At 41.6% G+C, this 18,767-nt stretch overlaps 1 protein-coding gene across 2 annotated transcripts in view; it reads right to left on the minus strand.

Moving 5' to 3' along the window:
- Window positions 1–18,767, minus strand: part of AAK1 (AP2 associated kinase 1) — a 165,050-nt gene that overhangs the window by 25,847 nt on the left and 120,436 nt on the right. The window contains exons 11-15 of one of the 2 annotated variants that reach the window (XM_025354861.1): window positions 17,765–18,057; window positions 13,361–13,636; window positions 8,448–8,680; window positions 6,274–6,431; window positions 4,438–4,542 (exon numbers count right to left, since the gene is read on the minus strand). In XM_025354861.1, coding sequence (XP_025210646.1) covers window positions 4,438–4,542; window positions 6,274–6,431; window positions 8,448–8,680; window positions 13,361–13,636; window positions 17,765–18,057 — 1,065 coding nt within the window. The remainder of the gene's footprint in view (window positions 1–4,437; window positions 4,543–6,273; window positions 6,432–8,447; window positions 8,681–13,360; window positions 13,637–17,764; window positions 18,058–18,767) is intronic. The other variant, XM_025354862.1, reaches the window with a different exon arrangement.

The following is an 18,767-nucleotide window of genomic DNA, read 5'->3' on the forward strand; positions in this document are numbered from 1 at the left end:
ATACTTATAAAATTTACACAAACAAAGCTAAAAGTGAAACAAAAATTTTAAACTACTTAATAATGAAAAGCATAACTCCAAAATAATAATGAGAATATCATACGAAGATTTATGAGCTATGGTTAAACTCCACACAACTCCTTTTTTTTTTTTTTTTTTTTTTTACTAGGGAAATACACACTTGTTAGAAAGCATTCTCAATAAACAGAGTAAACTTCAAAGGTTGAAGTGAGGCAACTGGAGAAAGAGAAAACAGGACATTGGAATATTTTCACATGACAAAGCCTCCCTGAAGATTATAATTAGCCTCCCTCCCCACTTTTGCGCTGGGTGAAAATGACTGTCAAATTGTGAAGAAAAACTCACAGCCCAAGTACTTTATTTTTTAAAAAAGAATTTGAAAATATATTACTATGGGTTCCTCTTAATATCACCAAAGCAAATAGAAGAAAAACAAGAAAACGGCCAGGCAGGTGGCTCATGCCTGTAATCCCAGCATTTGGGAGGCCGAGGTGGGTGGATCACCTGAGGTCAGGAGTTTGAGACCAGCCTGGCCAATATGGTGAAACCCCGTCTCTACTAAAAATACAAAACATTAGCCGGGCATGGTGGCGTGCACCTGTTGTCCCAGCTGCTTGGGAGGCTGAGACAGGAGAATTGCTTGAACCCAGGAGGCGGAGGTTGCAGTGAACAGAGATCCCACCACTGTACTCCAGCCTGGGCAACAGAGCAAGACAATGTCTCAAACAAACAAACATGAAAATGTAATAAAGATAAAAGCAAAAGTTAAATAATAAAAAAGAAAACAGAAGATTGTATAAATCTAAGTGTTGTCTCTGAAAATATAATAAAACATCCAACCTCTAGCTACAGTTACCAAGAAAGAGAGGAACACAAATACATACAATTAAAATTAATGTACATAGATATTAAAACATACATACATATTGTACTTTAATGAAAAATTTTACAACCGCAGATGATTTTCTAGGAAAAGATAATATGTGACATATGAAGAACACTTACAAAATGAATCTAAAAGGCAAAGGACACAACACAAATCTCAAAGAACTAAAAATGGGTCAGTAAATAAGGTTCTCTGGCTGGGCGCGGTGGCTCATGTCTGTAATCCCAGCACTTTGGGTGGCTGAGGCGGGCAGATCATCTGAGGTCGGGAGTTCGAGACCAGCCTGACCAACATGGAGAAACCCCGTCTACTAAGTAAAGTACAAAATTAGCCTGGCGTGGTGGTTCATGCCTGTAATCCCAGCTACCTGGGAGGCTGAGGCAGGAGAATCGCTTGAACCCGGGAGGCAGAGGTTGCGGTGAGCCGAGATTGCGCCATTGTACTCCAGCCTGGACAACAAGAGCAAAACTGTCTCAAAATAAATAAATAAATAAATAAAATAAAAATAAGGTTCTCTGTCTACCGTCTTTGGCCTGGGCTGTGCTGGGCTGGGTGGAGAAATGGCAGGGAAAATGACTCTCATTCACCATTAATTGAAACAAAATTTATATAGCTTTCTTAGAGTACAACTTGATAACATGTATAAAAAACCTTAAAATATACATACTTTTGATTTAGCACATAGTCTCTTAGAAGTTATCTTAAAGAAACTGTAAAGGATATAAACAAAAATTTAGCTTCAAGAATATTTATATGGTGAAAAATTGGTAACAATGCAAATATTCATAAAAGAGGATATTAAATAAATGTTACCATTCTTCCACAAACAATCATACTGTAGATTAATATTTATTGACATGGAAACTGCTAATTTCCAGAGGACATTTAAAAATGAATAACAAACTGGGCCACAGGCAGCTCTTCAGTATAGTTTACATCAAAGACTGCACAGGCCATATTGGTCACAGTGCGATGAAAACATAACATGAGTAACTTTTGGTTAAAGAAGAAATTGAAACTTCTATTTTAAAATATCCAGAAAATAAGAATAAGAGAATATTACATATCAAATATTATGAAACGACAATGTTCTATTCACAAATAAATTTATGAGGTTAGAAAAACTACTAACATTCCTAAAGAAAGCAGGCAGAAAGAATATATGATAAGGTTAAAAGTAGACACTAATCAGTATAATTAAAAAGATCACTTTTAGAAGCATGCCAAATTCTATATCTTACAAAGAATACTTTCAAAAACTCACATTCATTGCTGAAGTATTTATCATAGTAAATACTGAAATAAAGTTAATGTTAAGAAAGGTGCGATTAGTTAAATACACTAGGATATATCATACATCTAGTGTATCCTAGAAGTTTTTTTTTTTTTTTATGAGACAGGATCTCACTCTGTTGACTAGGCTAGAAAGCAGTGTTGCAACCTCAGCTCAATGCAACCTCTGCCTCCTGGGGTCAAGGGATCCTCCCACCTCAGCCACCTGAGTAGCTGGGATTACAGGTATGTGCCACCACGCCCGGATAATTTTTGTATTTTTTGGTAGAGACCAGGTTTCACCATGTTGGCCAGGCTGGTCTCAAACTCCTGACCTCAAGCGATCTGCCCACCTCAGCCTCTCAAAGTGCTGGGATTACAGGCGTGAGCCACCGCGCCTGGCCATATAATGGAATTTAATGCAGGTACTTTTTAAAAATTATACTTTAACAAAATTAGCTGGGCATGGTGGCACATGCCTGTGATCTCAGCTATTCGGGAGACTGAGGCAGGAGAATCATTTGAACCTGGGAGGTGGAGGTTGCGGTTAGCCAAGATCGCGCCATTGCACTCCAGCCCCAGCAACAAGAGCGAAACTCCGTCTTAAAAAAAAAAAAATTATATTTTAGGGGCTTCTTTAATGATGTAGGAGAAATGTGCCAGGTTCATTAAATGAAAAAATTAGGCTTCAAAATATGTCTATAAAGATGCATATCAGGTTGGGTGTGGTAGCTCATGCCTGTAATCCCAGCACTTTGGGAGGCCGAGGCAGGTGGATCACTTGAGGTCATGAGTTTGAGACCAGCCTGGCCAACATGGTGAAAACTCCATCTCTACTAAAAATACAAAAATTAGCTGGCCGTAGTGGCACACACCTATAGTCTCAGCTACTTGGGAGGCTTGAGGCATGAGAATCGCTTGAACCTGGGAGGCAGAGGTTGCAGTGAGTTGAGATTGTGCCATTGCACTCCAGCCTGGGCAACAGAATGAGACTCCATCTCAAAAAAAAAAAAAAAAAAAAAAAAAAAAAAAGATGCATATCAGAGTCTGAGAGTCTTAAGCAGCGGGCCAAAGAGCATACAAAATTGTGGTCATGTGGCCAGGCACAGTGGCTCACGCCTGTAATCCCAGCACTTTCGGAGGCTGAGACAGGCAGATCACCTGAGGTTAGGAGTTCAAGATCAGCCTGGTCAACAAGGTGACACTCCGTCTCTACAAACATACAAAAATCAGCCGGGCATGATGGCAGGTGCCTGTAATCCCAGCTACTCTGGAGGCTGAGGCGGAAGAATCACTTGAACCCGGGAGGCGGAGGTTGCAGTGAGCCAAGATTGAGCCATTGAACTCCAGCCTGGGCTACAGAGCGAGACTCTGTCTCAAAAAAAAAAAAAAAAAAATTGTGGTCATGTGTATTTTGGTCAGGGAGACAGACCTACAACTTTCATTAGCTTCACAAAGATATCTGTGCCTCTCGAAAGGTCAAATGCCACTAACAGACATCAAGATGGTATCCCTGGGCTATCTCTTGGTGGTGAGGTCATGGAGAATTTTAACTTTCTTCCCTATGAATTACTAACTTTTATACAATAAAAATGTATAATTTTTTATTAATAGAAGGGAAAAGTTTGTCTCTTATGATTGCTTCTATACTTTTAACAAAGTCTCACTAAAAGAATACCTCCCTCCTTTTTTAGAAGTCTCATTAAAAAAACACCTCTCTCCTTCTTCCCAACAGCACGTGCACGCGCCCACACACACACACACGCCCACACACACACACGCCCACACACACACGCCCACACACATACACGCCCACATACACACACACACGCCCACACACACACAGTTTAGAGGAGTGTTAGATATAACAGAACATTTAATTTTAAAAATTCTTCAAGTCATCTCAGAAACCTAAGAAATGACAAGCAATGAACATTGGGCGTTTCTCAAATCTAGAAATACTTGTTTAAGACGTGCCTGTGGACTAGAGAGAACAAGTCCTGCACATTACTGCCAGACTGTCCTGCCACTTTAATTTAAAGTGGTCCTGGATCTTTATCCCTTTTTGATCAGAAACCTTTTCAATTAAAAAAAGTAAGTTTTAAATTAAATAGACCATGAAAAAAAAAATATATATATATATACATGTTACTGCCAGGATTTGGGTTTCACTAGCATGCTAGAGATATCTGTGGAGTGAAAAACAGTGTGAAGGTAACAACAGTGAACCTCATGTTCCAGCTATTTGCCATACTAACCAGTTCCAGCAGAAAATGAGGTCGTAGCAAAAGCATCACCTTGGGTTGATGGAAAGCCTGGGATCAAACTCTCAGCTGAGCCTCCAAGCTTCTCGGGATGTTTGCCTGGGGAGACAAAACACCACTCAGTTCATTCTAGCAGAATCTTGTGAGGCACACACACGGCAGAGGCGAGGGGCATTCTCTGAACTGACTTCTGGACTTGACTACTTTTTACTGCATTATGGCGACACATTCAAAGGTCCTTGTCTAGTCAGTGCAATAACTGAGAGAACAGCTGAGAAAAAAAAAAGGAGATTGTTAAGAATCAGAAGAGAGCATATCATCAGTTTTGCAAGATGAAAAGGGTTCTGGAGATTGGTTGGTTGCACAACAGTGTGAATGTACTTAACACTACGGAACTGTACATTGAATGCCTCCCGCCCTCACTTGTAATCTATCCACTTTATATAGCTCTAATGAGTTTGATGATCTGCTTTCCACGTTGGAAGCAGTTTAGGAGAGTAAATGAGAAGACGGAGTGGTGGAGATGGCAATAATGAGATGTTACGAGGGACAAGCATAATGACAGTAGCTTAATGTGAAAGCTGACAGCTGAACAGTAAGAAAAGGGAGAGGAAATTAGTAAAACTCAGGGGCTAGTTATTTGGGTGCAAAAATACTACAGTTTTCAATAGTCTAGGGAGGTATTTCTATTTACAGTCCAGAATAACAACTGGTATACATAACAATGAAACAAAGTTGCCAAAGAAAGTTAAGTACTATGCCCTGTCTTCTGTTTAAAAAAGCAAGAAAGTAATAGGAATTTTTTTTAACAGACAGGGTCTCACTCTGTCACCCAGGCTAGAGTGCAGGGGTAAATTCATAGCCCACTGCAGCCTCGACCTCTTGGGCTCAAGTGATCCTTTCGCCTCAGCCTCCCAAGTAGCTGGGACTGCAGATGTGTGCCAAGATGCCCAGCTAATTTTTTAAATTTTTTGTAGAGATGGGATCTTGGCATGTTTCCCAGGCTGATCTTGAATTCCTGGGCTCAAGTGATTCTCTTGCCTCAGCCTCCCAAAGCACTGGGTTACGGGCGCAAGCCACTACAGCTGGCCTTGGAGTTTTAAAAGATTTCTATTAAATGACAGTTAAAGCCAAAATGTTTGGCCAATAGTTCATACCACTCAATTGGTTCTCATCACTCCTTTACCCTGTGCCCTTATCTACATTGAGTGTACTCTTTTTATTAGAGTACTCACTAACATTATTAGAATTATTAGAATTATGCATGTTAGAATTTGTTCCAAAGTGTGTGCATATGTCTCTGTGTGTGTGTGTGTGTGTGTCCTGCCTTCTAAAGTAGACTGTTCTTCAGGCAGAAGTATATCTTCTATTTATTTAATCATCTTTCTGTGTAATACAGTAATACAGAACTCTGATCATAGTGAAAGAAAGATTCAGTGTCCATGTGAAGGCACATTCATGGACAAGCGGTGCCAACTTTCTGGGACAATAAACCAACCTAGGATGAGAGAAGCATCACACTCCTCCAAGGAGGGACCATGCCTGATGCTGTTATCCTGGACTACGTCACAAACCTTTCCTATAAGTTTCTTCCCTAAGCATCACACTCTCCTTGCTGCCACCCACAACAGATCGGGATTTCCTGAAGATGAGGACTTCAAGGCCATGGTAAAAATAAAAACCAATTTGTATGCATACTTTGAAATCAAGCCTTATGGAAAGGCCCAAGCCTACGTTTTCACATGCATACCCTTCTAGAGTTACGATTCTTTCTCATTCCTGGTTATTTCTTACAATCAAGAAGCACAAAAAAAGACACAGCTTACTCACCTTCCCCCAGCTTGGCAAAGTCCTTGTTTAGCAGTTCTTCAGCTGTGAGTTTGGAGAAATTATCGTCATCGAAGGGATTCCACGTAGAACCTTCTGAAGGATTATAAACGTTTTGTTGAGAGGTCCGAGGAGAGCCTGATGGAGTGGTGGTTGCAGACCTAGGTAGGTTCCCACCCCCACGAAACAAAAAGATATAAAAGTTGAACAAAACAAAAAGGGTCAACTTATTTTCTCTTTGTTTCAGGATCAAATTCTTTTCTGGGTCAAACCTTCATTTTCCAGGTCAAACCTTCATTTTCCACCACAGTATTTTTTTTTTTTTTTTTTTTTTTTAAGGCAGAGTTTTGCTCTTTCACCCAGGCTGGAATACAATGGTGTGATCTCGACTCACTGAAACCTCCGTCTCCCTGGTTCAAGCGATCCTCCTGCCTCAGCCTCCTGAGTAGCTGGGATTACAGGCGCATGCCACCACGCCTGGCTAATTTTTTTTTTTTTTTTTTTTTTGAGACGGAGTCTCGCTCTGTCGCCCAGGCTGCTGTGCAGTGGCGCGATCTCGGCTCACTGCAAGCTCCGCCTCCCGGGTTTACGCCATTCTCCTGCCTCAGCCTCCCGAGTAGCTGGGACTACAGGCGCCCACCACCTCGCCCGGCTAGTTTTTTGTATTTTTTAGTAGAGACGGGGTTTCACCGTGTTAGCCAGGATGGTCTCGATCTCCTGACCTCGTGATCCACCCGTCTCAGCCTCCCAAAGTGCTGGGATTACAGGCTTGAGCCACCGCGCCCGGCCTACGCCTGGCTAATTTTTGTATTTTTAGTAGAGACAAGGTTTCACCATGTTGGCCAGGCTGGTCTTGAACTCCTGATCTCAGGTGATCCACCCGCCTTGGACTCCCAAAGTGCTAGGATTACAGGCGTGAGCCACTGTGCCCGGCCCACACTGTTTTCCTAAAAGGGCTTTCCACAGCTCCTGAACAATTTCCACAGATACCCATTCCACTTTATGAAATGAATGTCTCCTTTCCTTCATGACTCACTACCTCCCACTACTTCCTTAATCTCTTGCTTAGCTTTTTAGTCTTATCCACAAGTTGTTTCAGTTCAGGATCTAAAAGCAACCTGTTCTTAGACTTGTGTACCTTGTGGTGACCACTATAACATCTATAATCACTGATCCCTAGAGGGGCAGGAAAGAGGTCTAGTTAGGCTGCCTCTCATCTCTCAGGATCCAGCATGCATAGAGTTAAGGGCCACCATCACAATTAAAAAGAAATAAAGACAGTTAACACTACTTTGTGCATCTAAGTATCATTATATTATTTTCTTATAAAGTCTCTCTTAACTTCATTGAAAGATGTTAACTTTAGAGCGCATGGTTCCAAGACAGTTAAGGGTCTGAAATTGCATTTACTCAACACTCATCAAAATCTACTCGTCAGGCACGGAACCAGTCACTGGGTTTCCAAAGGTTGACTAAGACATGGTTGTTGTCACAAACGAGTTCAATCAGACATACAAATAATGAATGACAATACAATGTCATACAAGCTCAAAAAAAGGTTCAGATAGCAATTATACATCATATCAGAGAAGGGTCAAGGAGAAGTCAACCTCTAACATGGATCTTGATGAATAAATGAACATTCCCTAGGTGGGCAAGGAGGAGCGTGGCAGTTCCAGGAGAGGGCATAGGAGGAACAAAGGGCTCGGGAAGGTGAAGAGTGGCAGGTCTGCCTGTGAAACACAACAGGCCCTCTGTGTTAAGCAGGGTGCTCAGCTATCATCTGACAGGTAATGAGGAGCCAATGAAAGATTTTCAGCATGGAGAGACTCGGTCAGATCGAGAGTTCAGAAAGCACACTGAAGAGCATGGAACAGGTGAGAGAATGAGAACAGTGGGCCAAGTAGGAAAAGACTTCTTAAGATTAGTATGGCCCATGCACTAAAGACAAATTCACAGTTGCTCATTAAACACAAGTACGTGCAAGATGTATGTATGTACATGCAAGAAGCCAGAAAAATAAACAAACCAGAAATAATTAAACAAACACACACAAATACACACCACTGTATTTGCATTACACACATCTACACACTTACGCAAAGAATCACACACTAGCAGCCGCAGGCAGACCTCGCTCACAGAGGTAAGAACGACAAAGAGGAAGCACCACATACTTGGACTTATTGAGACTGGCCTCAGCTGCAGCTGCCTGGAGCAGCTGGGTTGATTTGCTGGCAGGGACCCCAAAGACGGCACTGTGGGTTACATCACTGAGAATACGCCTGTGCCCAGCACGCTGGGTTTTGGGGGATGAGGGTGGAGTGAGAGATCCAACTTTCTGTCCCTGGACGGCAGGAGGTGGGGTTGTCTGAACCTTTGGCTGTTGTCTTACTGGGGCTTGAATCTGCTAGGAAGAGAGATGGAAAATGTTTCATTAAATTAAAAAAAAAAATTAAAGGAAAAACAAACAGAAAAGCATAACAACAAAAAATGCCACATAAGCGCTAACATGAGACTCAAATGGCTAATTTTATCAATAACGCCCAGAAAGAAAAATCCAGGCTTTGACAATCTGTGCTGCAACTTTGAGACTGATAATAACATGGTATTTGCCTGATACACATACATTTCAATCTTCATCAGCAATCATATGCAGGGTAACCATATGTTAACCATATTCAGCCCAAAGTATAAGAATGCAAAAGCTATTTCAGGTATAAACATCTAGAATTTACCATAAAGGACCACGTTCTATTTCTGGAGTCACACACAAACTCATTCAGAATGCTTCCAAAGGGCAGGCAATAGATCCTATCACTACAGGTAGAGGCCAATGAAGACATATCTCCAGCGAAACACATTTAAGCTGAATGATTTCTGCTGAGATCCCTCGCTCTCTGCCATAGCGAGACCACAGGTTGGGAGTGAGTCAGAGAGAATTCTACCGTGATTAATAAATGTTACTGCTTGTTTGTTTTAAACTTTTATTTTAGGTTCGGGGTACACACGCAGGTTTGTTATACAGGTAAACAGGTAAACTCGTGTCACAGAGCTTTGTTGTACAGATTATTTTGTCACCAAGGTACTAAGCCCTAGTACACAACAGTTATTTTTTTGGATCCTCTCCCTCCTCCCACCTTTCACCTTCAAGGAGGCCCCAGCGTCTGTTGTTTCCCGCTTTGCATCCATGAGTTCTCATCATATAGCTCCCATTTGTAAGTGAGAACATGTGCTATTTGGTTTTCTATTCCTCCAATAGTTTGCTAAGAATAATGGCCTCCAGCTCCAACCATGTTCTTGCAAAGCCTCCATCCTCCTCCTCTTCTTTTTACGGCTGCATAGTATTCCATGGTGTATATGTACCACATTTTCTTTATCCAATCTCCCATTGATGGGCATTTAGGTTGATCTCATGTCTTTGCTATCATGAATAGTGCTGCAATGAACATACACATGCATGTATCTTTATGGCAGAACAATTTATATTCCTTTGAGTATACACCCAGTAATGGGATTGCTGGGTTGAATAGTAGTTCTGTTTTTAGCTCTGTGAAGAATCGCCACACTGCTTTCCACAATGGGTGAACTAACTTATACTCCCATCAAGAATGGATAAGCATTCCCCTTTTTGTTTTGTTGTTAAGGCTCTTTATTTCATTGATGGGATGGGTATACAAGATCCTATTTCTGTGACAACTCCTAAGAAAATATATAGCATTAGTTTAGTGGGATTAACTTGTTTCAATCTTCAGTGTGGACATAATATTGAAGAACTGGCAGAGAATGTACTAAGAAGAAAGAAAAAAAAAAGGTGCTGACGATGACTGAGCTAATAATACAAGGACTCTTGTGATATGGGCCATTTTCAAAACAGGCCAAATTGCCACCACAGAACAACATACAGATGAGACATCCTTGTGACCACATGAGTGGTCCTTAAGCATAAGTCACCTATATTAAGGAAAATGAACAAAAAATGTTAAGAAAGCCACCCAACCCCTTTCCTTTACTCTAACAACCTAGAGATAAAATAACTTCGGATATAAAATGCCCCAGGGATTTCACCATCCCTTCCCTCCAGTCCCTCCTCTCAGATTAGAGTTGCTGCTCCAAGCGGCAACTCAGTTCACCTGCAGTATCAGTGTCCATAAAGGCAGGCCCTGAGAGAGTTTAAGGAAACTAGACTATCTAGATACCCGGGTCAGGATGCTTCTAGCTTGGGATATTGACTGCCCTCATCTTGTACTCAGGACTTGGAAAATTTATTTAAGGCAGACTATGTACACGTGTCAGCATTCCATCCACTTTACCAACAGGCTGAATGTTACAATATAAGGTTCTAATATCAATCAGAGGTTAGAAGGGTAAGAAAGCTGCCCTGCTGCAGGAGAGGCCAAGTGCTCTGTGAAGACCACCACAGCTCCAGCTCCACAACTTCCTCTGGGGGTCCAGAGTGAGCTGTGCCTGTAACAGCTGGCTGAATACTACCACACATAGGGGTCAGAGGGCTTTGAGGACACACTGAACTGGCTTATTTCATGAGACATTCATTAATCTGAAAAGAATACTAAACTGTTGGGTCCTTTTATTTTGAAGAGTCCAGTGACAACCCTATTCCGAGATGAAGGACTGGAGGGAAGGGATGGTGAAATCCCCAGGGCATTTTGCATCCGGAGTTGTTTTGTCTCTAGGTTGATGGCATAAAGGAAAGGGGTTGGGTGGTTTTCTCACCACTCGGACAACATTTTTCTCTTCTGTTCTCCAAATGCAGCACACTGAAGATCAGATGCCTCCTTCAGGACATCTTGCCCTATAACAGCAATCTACAGACACTACGTGGTTTGTATCTGTTCAGCTACACCTCCCAGCAACCCTGGCAGACAGTTTTACTTCCACTTAGAATCAAAGAATGTGAGAGTTTAAAGGGACCTTAGAAAACGCTGATTTCAACTTCTGTACTGAGGACAAGAGCTCATTCAAGGTCACAGTGTTAACTGGAACCCATGTCTCCTGACTGTGGCTCAGGACTCTTTTCTGCACCATGATGCCATCCCAGGATTGGAAAGTGGGAGGAGGGAGAGAGAGACCGTAGGAGACGGAATACAAAGACTCAGATGTTTATCTTGCTGAAGATTTAAAAAAAATAAAATATGTAATTATAAAAGGAGTATAATCACATCAAGAAATGTAAGAATACAGAAAAGAGACTTCTATTCCATCACTCTAATACAACTAGATACAATTCTTATCTTTTTGGTACCTTATACTTTAAGTCTCTTTTCAAGTATATGGTTTTTCCATAATTTCACAATTCCTTTAACATTACCTCATGAGCATTTCTTTTCATACTCTTGTACAGACTTTATAACCATGCTTTTTAATGGCTGCACAGTTGGGTTCCTCAGCAATTTAGGCTGCTTCCATTCTTTGGGCTATTATTAAGAAGACTGCAGTAAACATCTGGGGCATATGGCCATTCTCCCTTTGCTACTTACTGCTTTAAAATGGCTACAGGGTACGCTTTACCTTCACTCACTTGCTTCTCTAGATTAGCCCTGCCAAGAGTCAGCGGAGACAGGGGTGGGTCAAAGCTGAGAAGCTCTACGGCTCCTGGCCAAAGCATGTTTCCTCTCTGTCTCTAAAACCAACTATCCCAGAGCAAAGTGTTCAAAGTATTTGTTCATCCAGAGAACATGGAGAAGGTTCATAATTCGTTCCCAAGAAAGTGGACACTTTTGTCTAGGAAAAGCACAGGGGAACCTCGTAAGAAGTGTAGTCAGTAGTAGTTGATCATTTTTTCACCCTGGATGAGCATCTGTTATCATTAAACTTAAACACAGATCAGGATTCTTTGATTATTGCCCCAGCTCCACAACCATCAGTCTGTATGTCTTGGGCAATCACTTTCTAGTCTATGCCTCAGTTTCCAATTCCATAAAATGAGGAGACTGAACTGGATAATTAAGGTCCCTTCTAGCTACATCATGCACTAATTTTTTTAAAAACTCTGTTTCCATGAACAAGAGGAACTTTATCTCTTGTTAAAAATACAGAGACTCACTGTCTACTCCACACCTGCAGGAAGTCTGAGTTGTTTTAGAAACGAAGGTGTAAAGACACTAAACACACACTTAGCTGAGACTTAAAGAAGACAATCTATGGCACTGCTTCCTTTCGAAGGGATGTAGGTTTTCTGGTTTAAGATGGGAGACAAAACTCTATTACAAATCCATCCCCAGAAAGATGGTTTCTTACTTTTCCTTTGTTTGTCTAGTGGTTGGACTTCCCTGGGAGTAACAGGGTAGCTGTGACACTCTATCAGCTGGGTATGCAAAATGTCTTTTTCTAACACCATAAATTTTTCTATCACTATCACTCAGAAAAATATGACTACAGAAAAAAAAATCCACTTATTAAAGGCCAAAGCATGATGTGCCTGTGTGTGTTGAAACTGTAGAGGACAATTAGACGAGGGGTTCTGATGCCATACTCAGCCAATATCTAAAAGTGGACATGCCCAATTTCTAAATTGACAGGACGGCTCAAATGACTGGATACTCAGATGCTCTGGTACCCAGGGCGATTACACCAGGGTGAACGGTCCCAGGTAAGCAGGCCCTTGACGGGAGCTGCAAGGTAAACTTAAATAATGTGATTAATAATGTCATCCAAGACAAAGAATAAACACAACATGGAGGACTCAGGGCCTGGAAAGGGCACAATGGATCAAACTGCCCCTTGAAGAAGAGAAAGGGATTAACTTTAATCCTGCCTAGGTCCTTGACTGTTCAAAGTGACAGTGAGAGAGATGACGAACAGATCTTCCTGCTAGCCTAGTTTCAGAGAGATAAAAATTACGAAGGTTCTTCATCAGCAGCCTAGAATGATTTTAAAAAAAATCTCTATCTTCTACAGAACATCTCATACTATTCTTGGATATATCAAGGAAAGATCAAATATTTGAACCACCCAGGTGGGAAAGCATCCTGACCCGTCATCCGCTGCTGCCATCTTTCCCACCCTTTCCCTAACTCTCACCGCACACTCCTCCACTGCTTTTGTGCTCTGAGCTCTGGTTGATTCTTACCGCTGGCTCCTGGGCAGGGGCTGGCTGTGGGGCTGCAGCTGGCGGTGGCTGGGGCTGCTGTCCTGCTGCCACAGTGGGCTTTTGCTGCAAGGCAGCCTGCTGAGTCATCAGCTGTTGTTGATGCAGGGCTGTGGCCAGCTGTTGCTGTTGCTGTTGTTGTTGTTGTTGCTGCTGCTGGTAGAAATTCTGCATTAGCTGCTGTTGAGAGCCTCCCTGGGACACCACAGGGAACTGAGCAATTGCTGGTTGCTGGGTTGCTGGATGTACTGCCTGAAACTGAGCAAGAAATGAGAAGATGAATAAGGGCTTGTCCCAGAATAATAGTCACAAAAGACAAATGTCTCAGTAACAATGAAGACCAGTGCTAAAGCCAAAGGCAAGGGCAAGTAGAAAAGTCTTGAGGCTAGGCCTAAAATCTCATGATGGAGACCTCAGGGCATTAAATACAACACAGCAGCAGTCCCTTACACTGCTAGGCTCCATCCATTGCACCAGGCTGCCTCCTGCACTACAGACTGGTCTTCCAAGTGGGTTTCTGGGCCTTGCCTAAGGGAAGCTATCTGACTAAACATCACGTGACTCCATAAGCTAGAGTATAGCAGGAGCTAATAAACGATCTCCTAATCATAGAGGTAATCCTTCTTATACAGGGATTTAAAGCAGCCAAGATTAAAATGCTTCCCTACCTGAATAGGTTGAAGCAAATGATGACACAGAAAAGAATAACCTAAATGTTAACTCAACTATTCAGACTCATCTCAAGTCTTACTAAAAATTATTTCCCAAGAGCTCTATTTTTATTAAACTTCCTTAGTACAGTCAAAATAGCCAGTATACTCTATGAAGCTTCTTTTTTTGTTGTTTGTTTGAGATCATGTCTCGCTCTGTTGCCCAGGCTGGAATGTAGTGGTGCAAGCAATCTCGGCTCACTGCACCCTTGACCTCCTGGGCTCAAGTGATCATCCCACCTCAGCCTCCTAAGTAGCTGATATCACAGGTGCACACCACCATGCCTGGTTAATTTTTTTTCTTATTTTTCATAGAGACACAGTCTCACGATGTTGCCCAGGCTGTCTTGACCTCCTGCGCTCAAGCAGTCCTCCTGCTTCGGCCTCCCAAAGTGCTGAGATTACAAGCATGAGCTGCTGTGCCTGGCCCACACTTCTTATATGTCTCTCTAATCCCCACTGTTAGGGGCTATGTGCTACATACACAAACAGAGCTCAAAATAAGGGCCTGCCAATGAACTAAGGTCAAGACTGTATCTGTGAACATCCTGTATACTTTATGTAGTTACTAGAGTCAATTGGGAGGATACTGTTTGTCTACTGGGGCAAGGTTAAAGGGTTAACAAATTAGAAGATGTCAAAAAAAAGTAGCTGCCTACTTATAACAGCAAAATACTGGAAACAACCCAAATGTCTATCAACAGGAGACTGGCTGATTAAATAAACTATGATAGATATATCCTGAAGGAAATATCTAATAGAATACTCTCAAGTTGTAAATAAGAATGAGCAATACCACTATACATGAGTTGGCGGGGATTAACTTTTGCAGATTTAACTTTGAAACTATGTAAATGCTTTACACATCCACAAAACAGAATTAAACTAAAATTTAAAAAGCAATAACTAAAAATCAAAAGCAAAACAATGCAAATAAGCCGGCGTATCAAATTGGTAGCTGAACGCTCCAGAAAATAATGTGCTAAACGTTCTAAGGGTAAAATGGGCAAGGAAATCTTAAACTGTTTTCAGTAATCATATGGTTATTGCTATCTTAAAACAATAGAACAATTAATTAACTATGTTAATGCTGTTAAGAATCAAGATTTCCAGATGAAAACACAACAAAATCCAAGAAGTTAAACAGAAATCCAGTAATTCAATATCCAAATTAGGAATATAAATCTCAATTCATAATGCCTATTCTCTAACAAAACAAAACAAAACAAAACATATTTTCTAATTGTCCACTGAGAAGGCCTAGAAACAACAACCAATCCATTAGGCAAATGGTATCTCTAGCATCAAAACTGTGGTTTCTAAACATTATTTCCACTAAAAAGAAACAGAGCTCCTAAAAAAAAATGGATGATTTCAAGACAAGGGCAGCATGATCTTAGATAGCAAGGAAATCATTAAAGACCACTGGAGTTACCAGACTTCCACTGGCCAACGTTGGGGCAATCTGTGCTTTAAAATAAATAAATTTTTTAAAACCTTAATATGTCAGGCACAGTGGTATGCACCTGTAGTCCCAGCTACTCGGAAGGCTGAGGCGGGAGGATCGCTTGAGCCCAGGAGTTCTGGGTTGTAGTGTGCTATGCTAGTTGGGTGTCTGCACTAAGGTCAGAATCAGTATGGGGACCTCCTGGGAGTAGGGGACCACCGGGCTGTCCAAGGAGGGTTGAACCAGCCCAGATTGGAAACGGAGCAGGTCAAAACTCCAGGGCTGATTAGTAGTGGGATCCTGCCCGTGAATAGTCACTGCACTCCAGCCTGGGCAACACAGCAAGGCCCTATCTCTAGTAAAAACAACAAAAAAACAATGTATTCAAAGATATCAAATAAGTTAAAATCTAAGAATTCCTAATGATACTAAACAAAACAAAACAAAAACCTCACTGTTCACCTTTGGATGGTAAGAGAGAACAAATTTATTACTCTGAAAACTAGTAAACAAAGGGAAAAATCAAGTGTTTTTCCTGCCCTTTCTGTACAAACAGTACCTCAGGGTAACTAAAGAGTTGATGAAAAAATTTCTTCATGGAAAACGTCCAGCCCTCAAATGAAGAGGGAATGTTAGACTATCATTGTGCCATCCCTGATGAATTAAGGAACTTGGCAAATGATCAGTGATGGCTGCTAAGCTAATGGGGAGCATTAAACAAATGGATCAGACAGACAACACCTCAATACACTGACTGATCTTTTTTTTTTTTCCTTTTTTTTTTGGGAAACACAGTCTTCAGGGAAATCTGAAAGTAAACGTTCCCTGATCTTAATACCAGTGAAACAGAGGCTAGTGAGACATTACGGACCTCCTGACATGATGCAACAGGAAGAACAAAGAACTGTCAAACTGACTCAAATACTGAGTAAGCCTTGAGAAATTACCAGTGTACATGGAAGATGATCAAACATATCAAATGACACCACAGGATGCAATCAGCTAAACCCAGAATGCCCAAAATTCCACGGGACAAATAATCAAGTTTCTCTGAAAAATTAAATGACAAAAAGCAAAAAAAAAAAAAAAAAAGAGGAACCTATGGATAAAAGGGGACTTAAAAGATATATCAGCCAGCCACATAGGCTAATACATGTAATTCCAATGCTTTGGGAGGCTGAGGTGGGAGGATGTCTTGAGGCCAAGAGTTTGAGACCAGCCTGGGCAAAATAATGAGACCCCATCTCTATCAATAAAAATTAGCCAGGCATGGTGGCACATGCTTATAGTCCTAGCTACTTGAGAGACTCCGCTGGGATGATCACTTGAGCCCAGGAACTGGAGGTTGCAGTGAGCTATAACTGTACCAATTCCCTCCCGCCTGGGAAACAGAGCAGATGCCTATCTACCAAAAAAAAAAATAGATATACTCATCATTATAAAATGAATACATTCATAGCAAAAAAAATGTGAAAAAAATATATGAAAAGATAATGGAAAACAATATAGACCAACTAAATACATTCTGTTAGTATTGGATACTGATTCAAACAAGCCAACTTAATTATGAGACATCAGACACAGTTAAACACTAATGGATATTTGATAATAAGAAACTATTGTTATTTTTTCCTCTCTTATGATAATGGTATTACAGTTATATTAGAAAAAAGAAGAAAAAAAAGTAGTCCTTAAAAAAATAGCTTTTTTCTTTTTTTTTGAGATACAGTCTTGCTCTTGTTGCCTAGGCTGGAGTGCAATGGCGCGATCTCAGCTCACCACAACCTCCACCTCCTGGGTTCAAGCGATTCTTCTGCCTCAGTCTCCGAAATAGCTGGGACTACATGCTTGCGCCACCACTCTCAGCTAATTTTTGTATTTTTAATAGAGACGGGGTTTCACCATGTTGGCCAGGATGGTCTCGATCTCTTAACCTTGTGATCCGCCCACCTCGGCCTCCCAAAGTGCTGGGATTACAGGTGTGAGCCACTGCACCCGGCCAAAAAATAGCTCTTGTACTGATGTCCCTCAATCAGGTGACGGATTCCTCATGGCCTGAGAAACAGGGTGAAAGGGGTGTGAGTGACAGATTCGCTTCTCAATGCTTTAGTATCTACATCTATGAGAAACGGTGATGTAATGGCTCTTTGGGAAGATACCTTTACCTAGTGGGTTTTTCACAGTCATGACTCAGATATGCAAGCAAGGGCCACACTCTGACCACCTTACCTGCTGAGTCTGGGCCTGCTGCTGCTGCTGGTAAAACGTGCCTGCCGGTTGCTGCTGTGGTGGTGGTGGCTGTTGTTGCTGCTGCTGTTGCTGCTTGAGGAAGAGTTGCTGCTGGTGCTGGGGTGTGGCCTGGGCCTGAGTGGGCAGACCCTGGGCCTGAGTGGAAGGCGTCTGCTGTGGAGCGGGAGGAGCCTGTGGCTGCTTGGCCTGAGTTTGTGGCAGAGGCTGGCTGGGTGGCGCTTGGGGTTTTGGTTGGGGAACACTGGCTAAAAGGCCAGGCTGATTGCTGGATCCTGCAATGAGAATAAAGTCCATGTAAGGGTTCCAAACTCTTCCACAAAAAAATGGCTTTCTGTCTTGCCAAAACAATTAATAAGGGGTGACAAGTGGGCAGAGTATCCCCAGATTCATGTGCTCCTCACTGTCTTTCCACATGCTCTGTCCCACCTGGAATGTCTTTCTATCTTCTTGCTACATTATGTGTTACAAATTTTTCAAAACAAGGTTCAATATTGCCTCCTTAAGAAAGTCTTCCGTTATTAATCATCTCATTTAGTCAATTACAAATTTAGTTGGCACCCCAAATGTCTACATATTCAGCTGGCCTTTGGTACATATGCACAAGCTTTGCCCCTCTTGGCATGCAGCATGACAAAATCATTCCCTGGTATTTTATATGTAGCTTATCCGAGTCTGGAGGCCTGGCTATAAGTAGATGGCCACCAAATTCCCCAAAAGCAGCTTCCTGGTAGGGTTCAGTTATTCGATATTTTGGATCCATCCTTTTTATGAAACAAAGCTCCCTCATCTCATTAGAAACAGCATGCCAAAACATGAAGGGTGGTAGATACTTCAAGAGACAAAGCATTGAAGAAACAATATTCTTCTGTGAATGTCAAAAGAGAGGAGTCTTGTTTCCATTTTTTTTTTTCAGGCATATATGAAAATAATTCAGTTTCTTTGTATCTCAGCCCATCAGACCCCAAACTTCCTAAAATTGAAA

This window comes from Theropithecus gelada, chromosome 13 (genome assembly GCF_003255815.1).
Source record: "Theropithecus gelada isolate Dixy chromosome 13, Tgel_1.0, whole genome shotgun sequence".
Taxonomy (NCBI): Eukaryota; Metazoa; Chordata; class Mammalia; order Primates; family Cercopithecidae; genus Theropithecus; species Theropithecus gelada.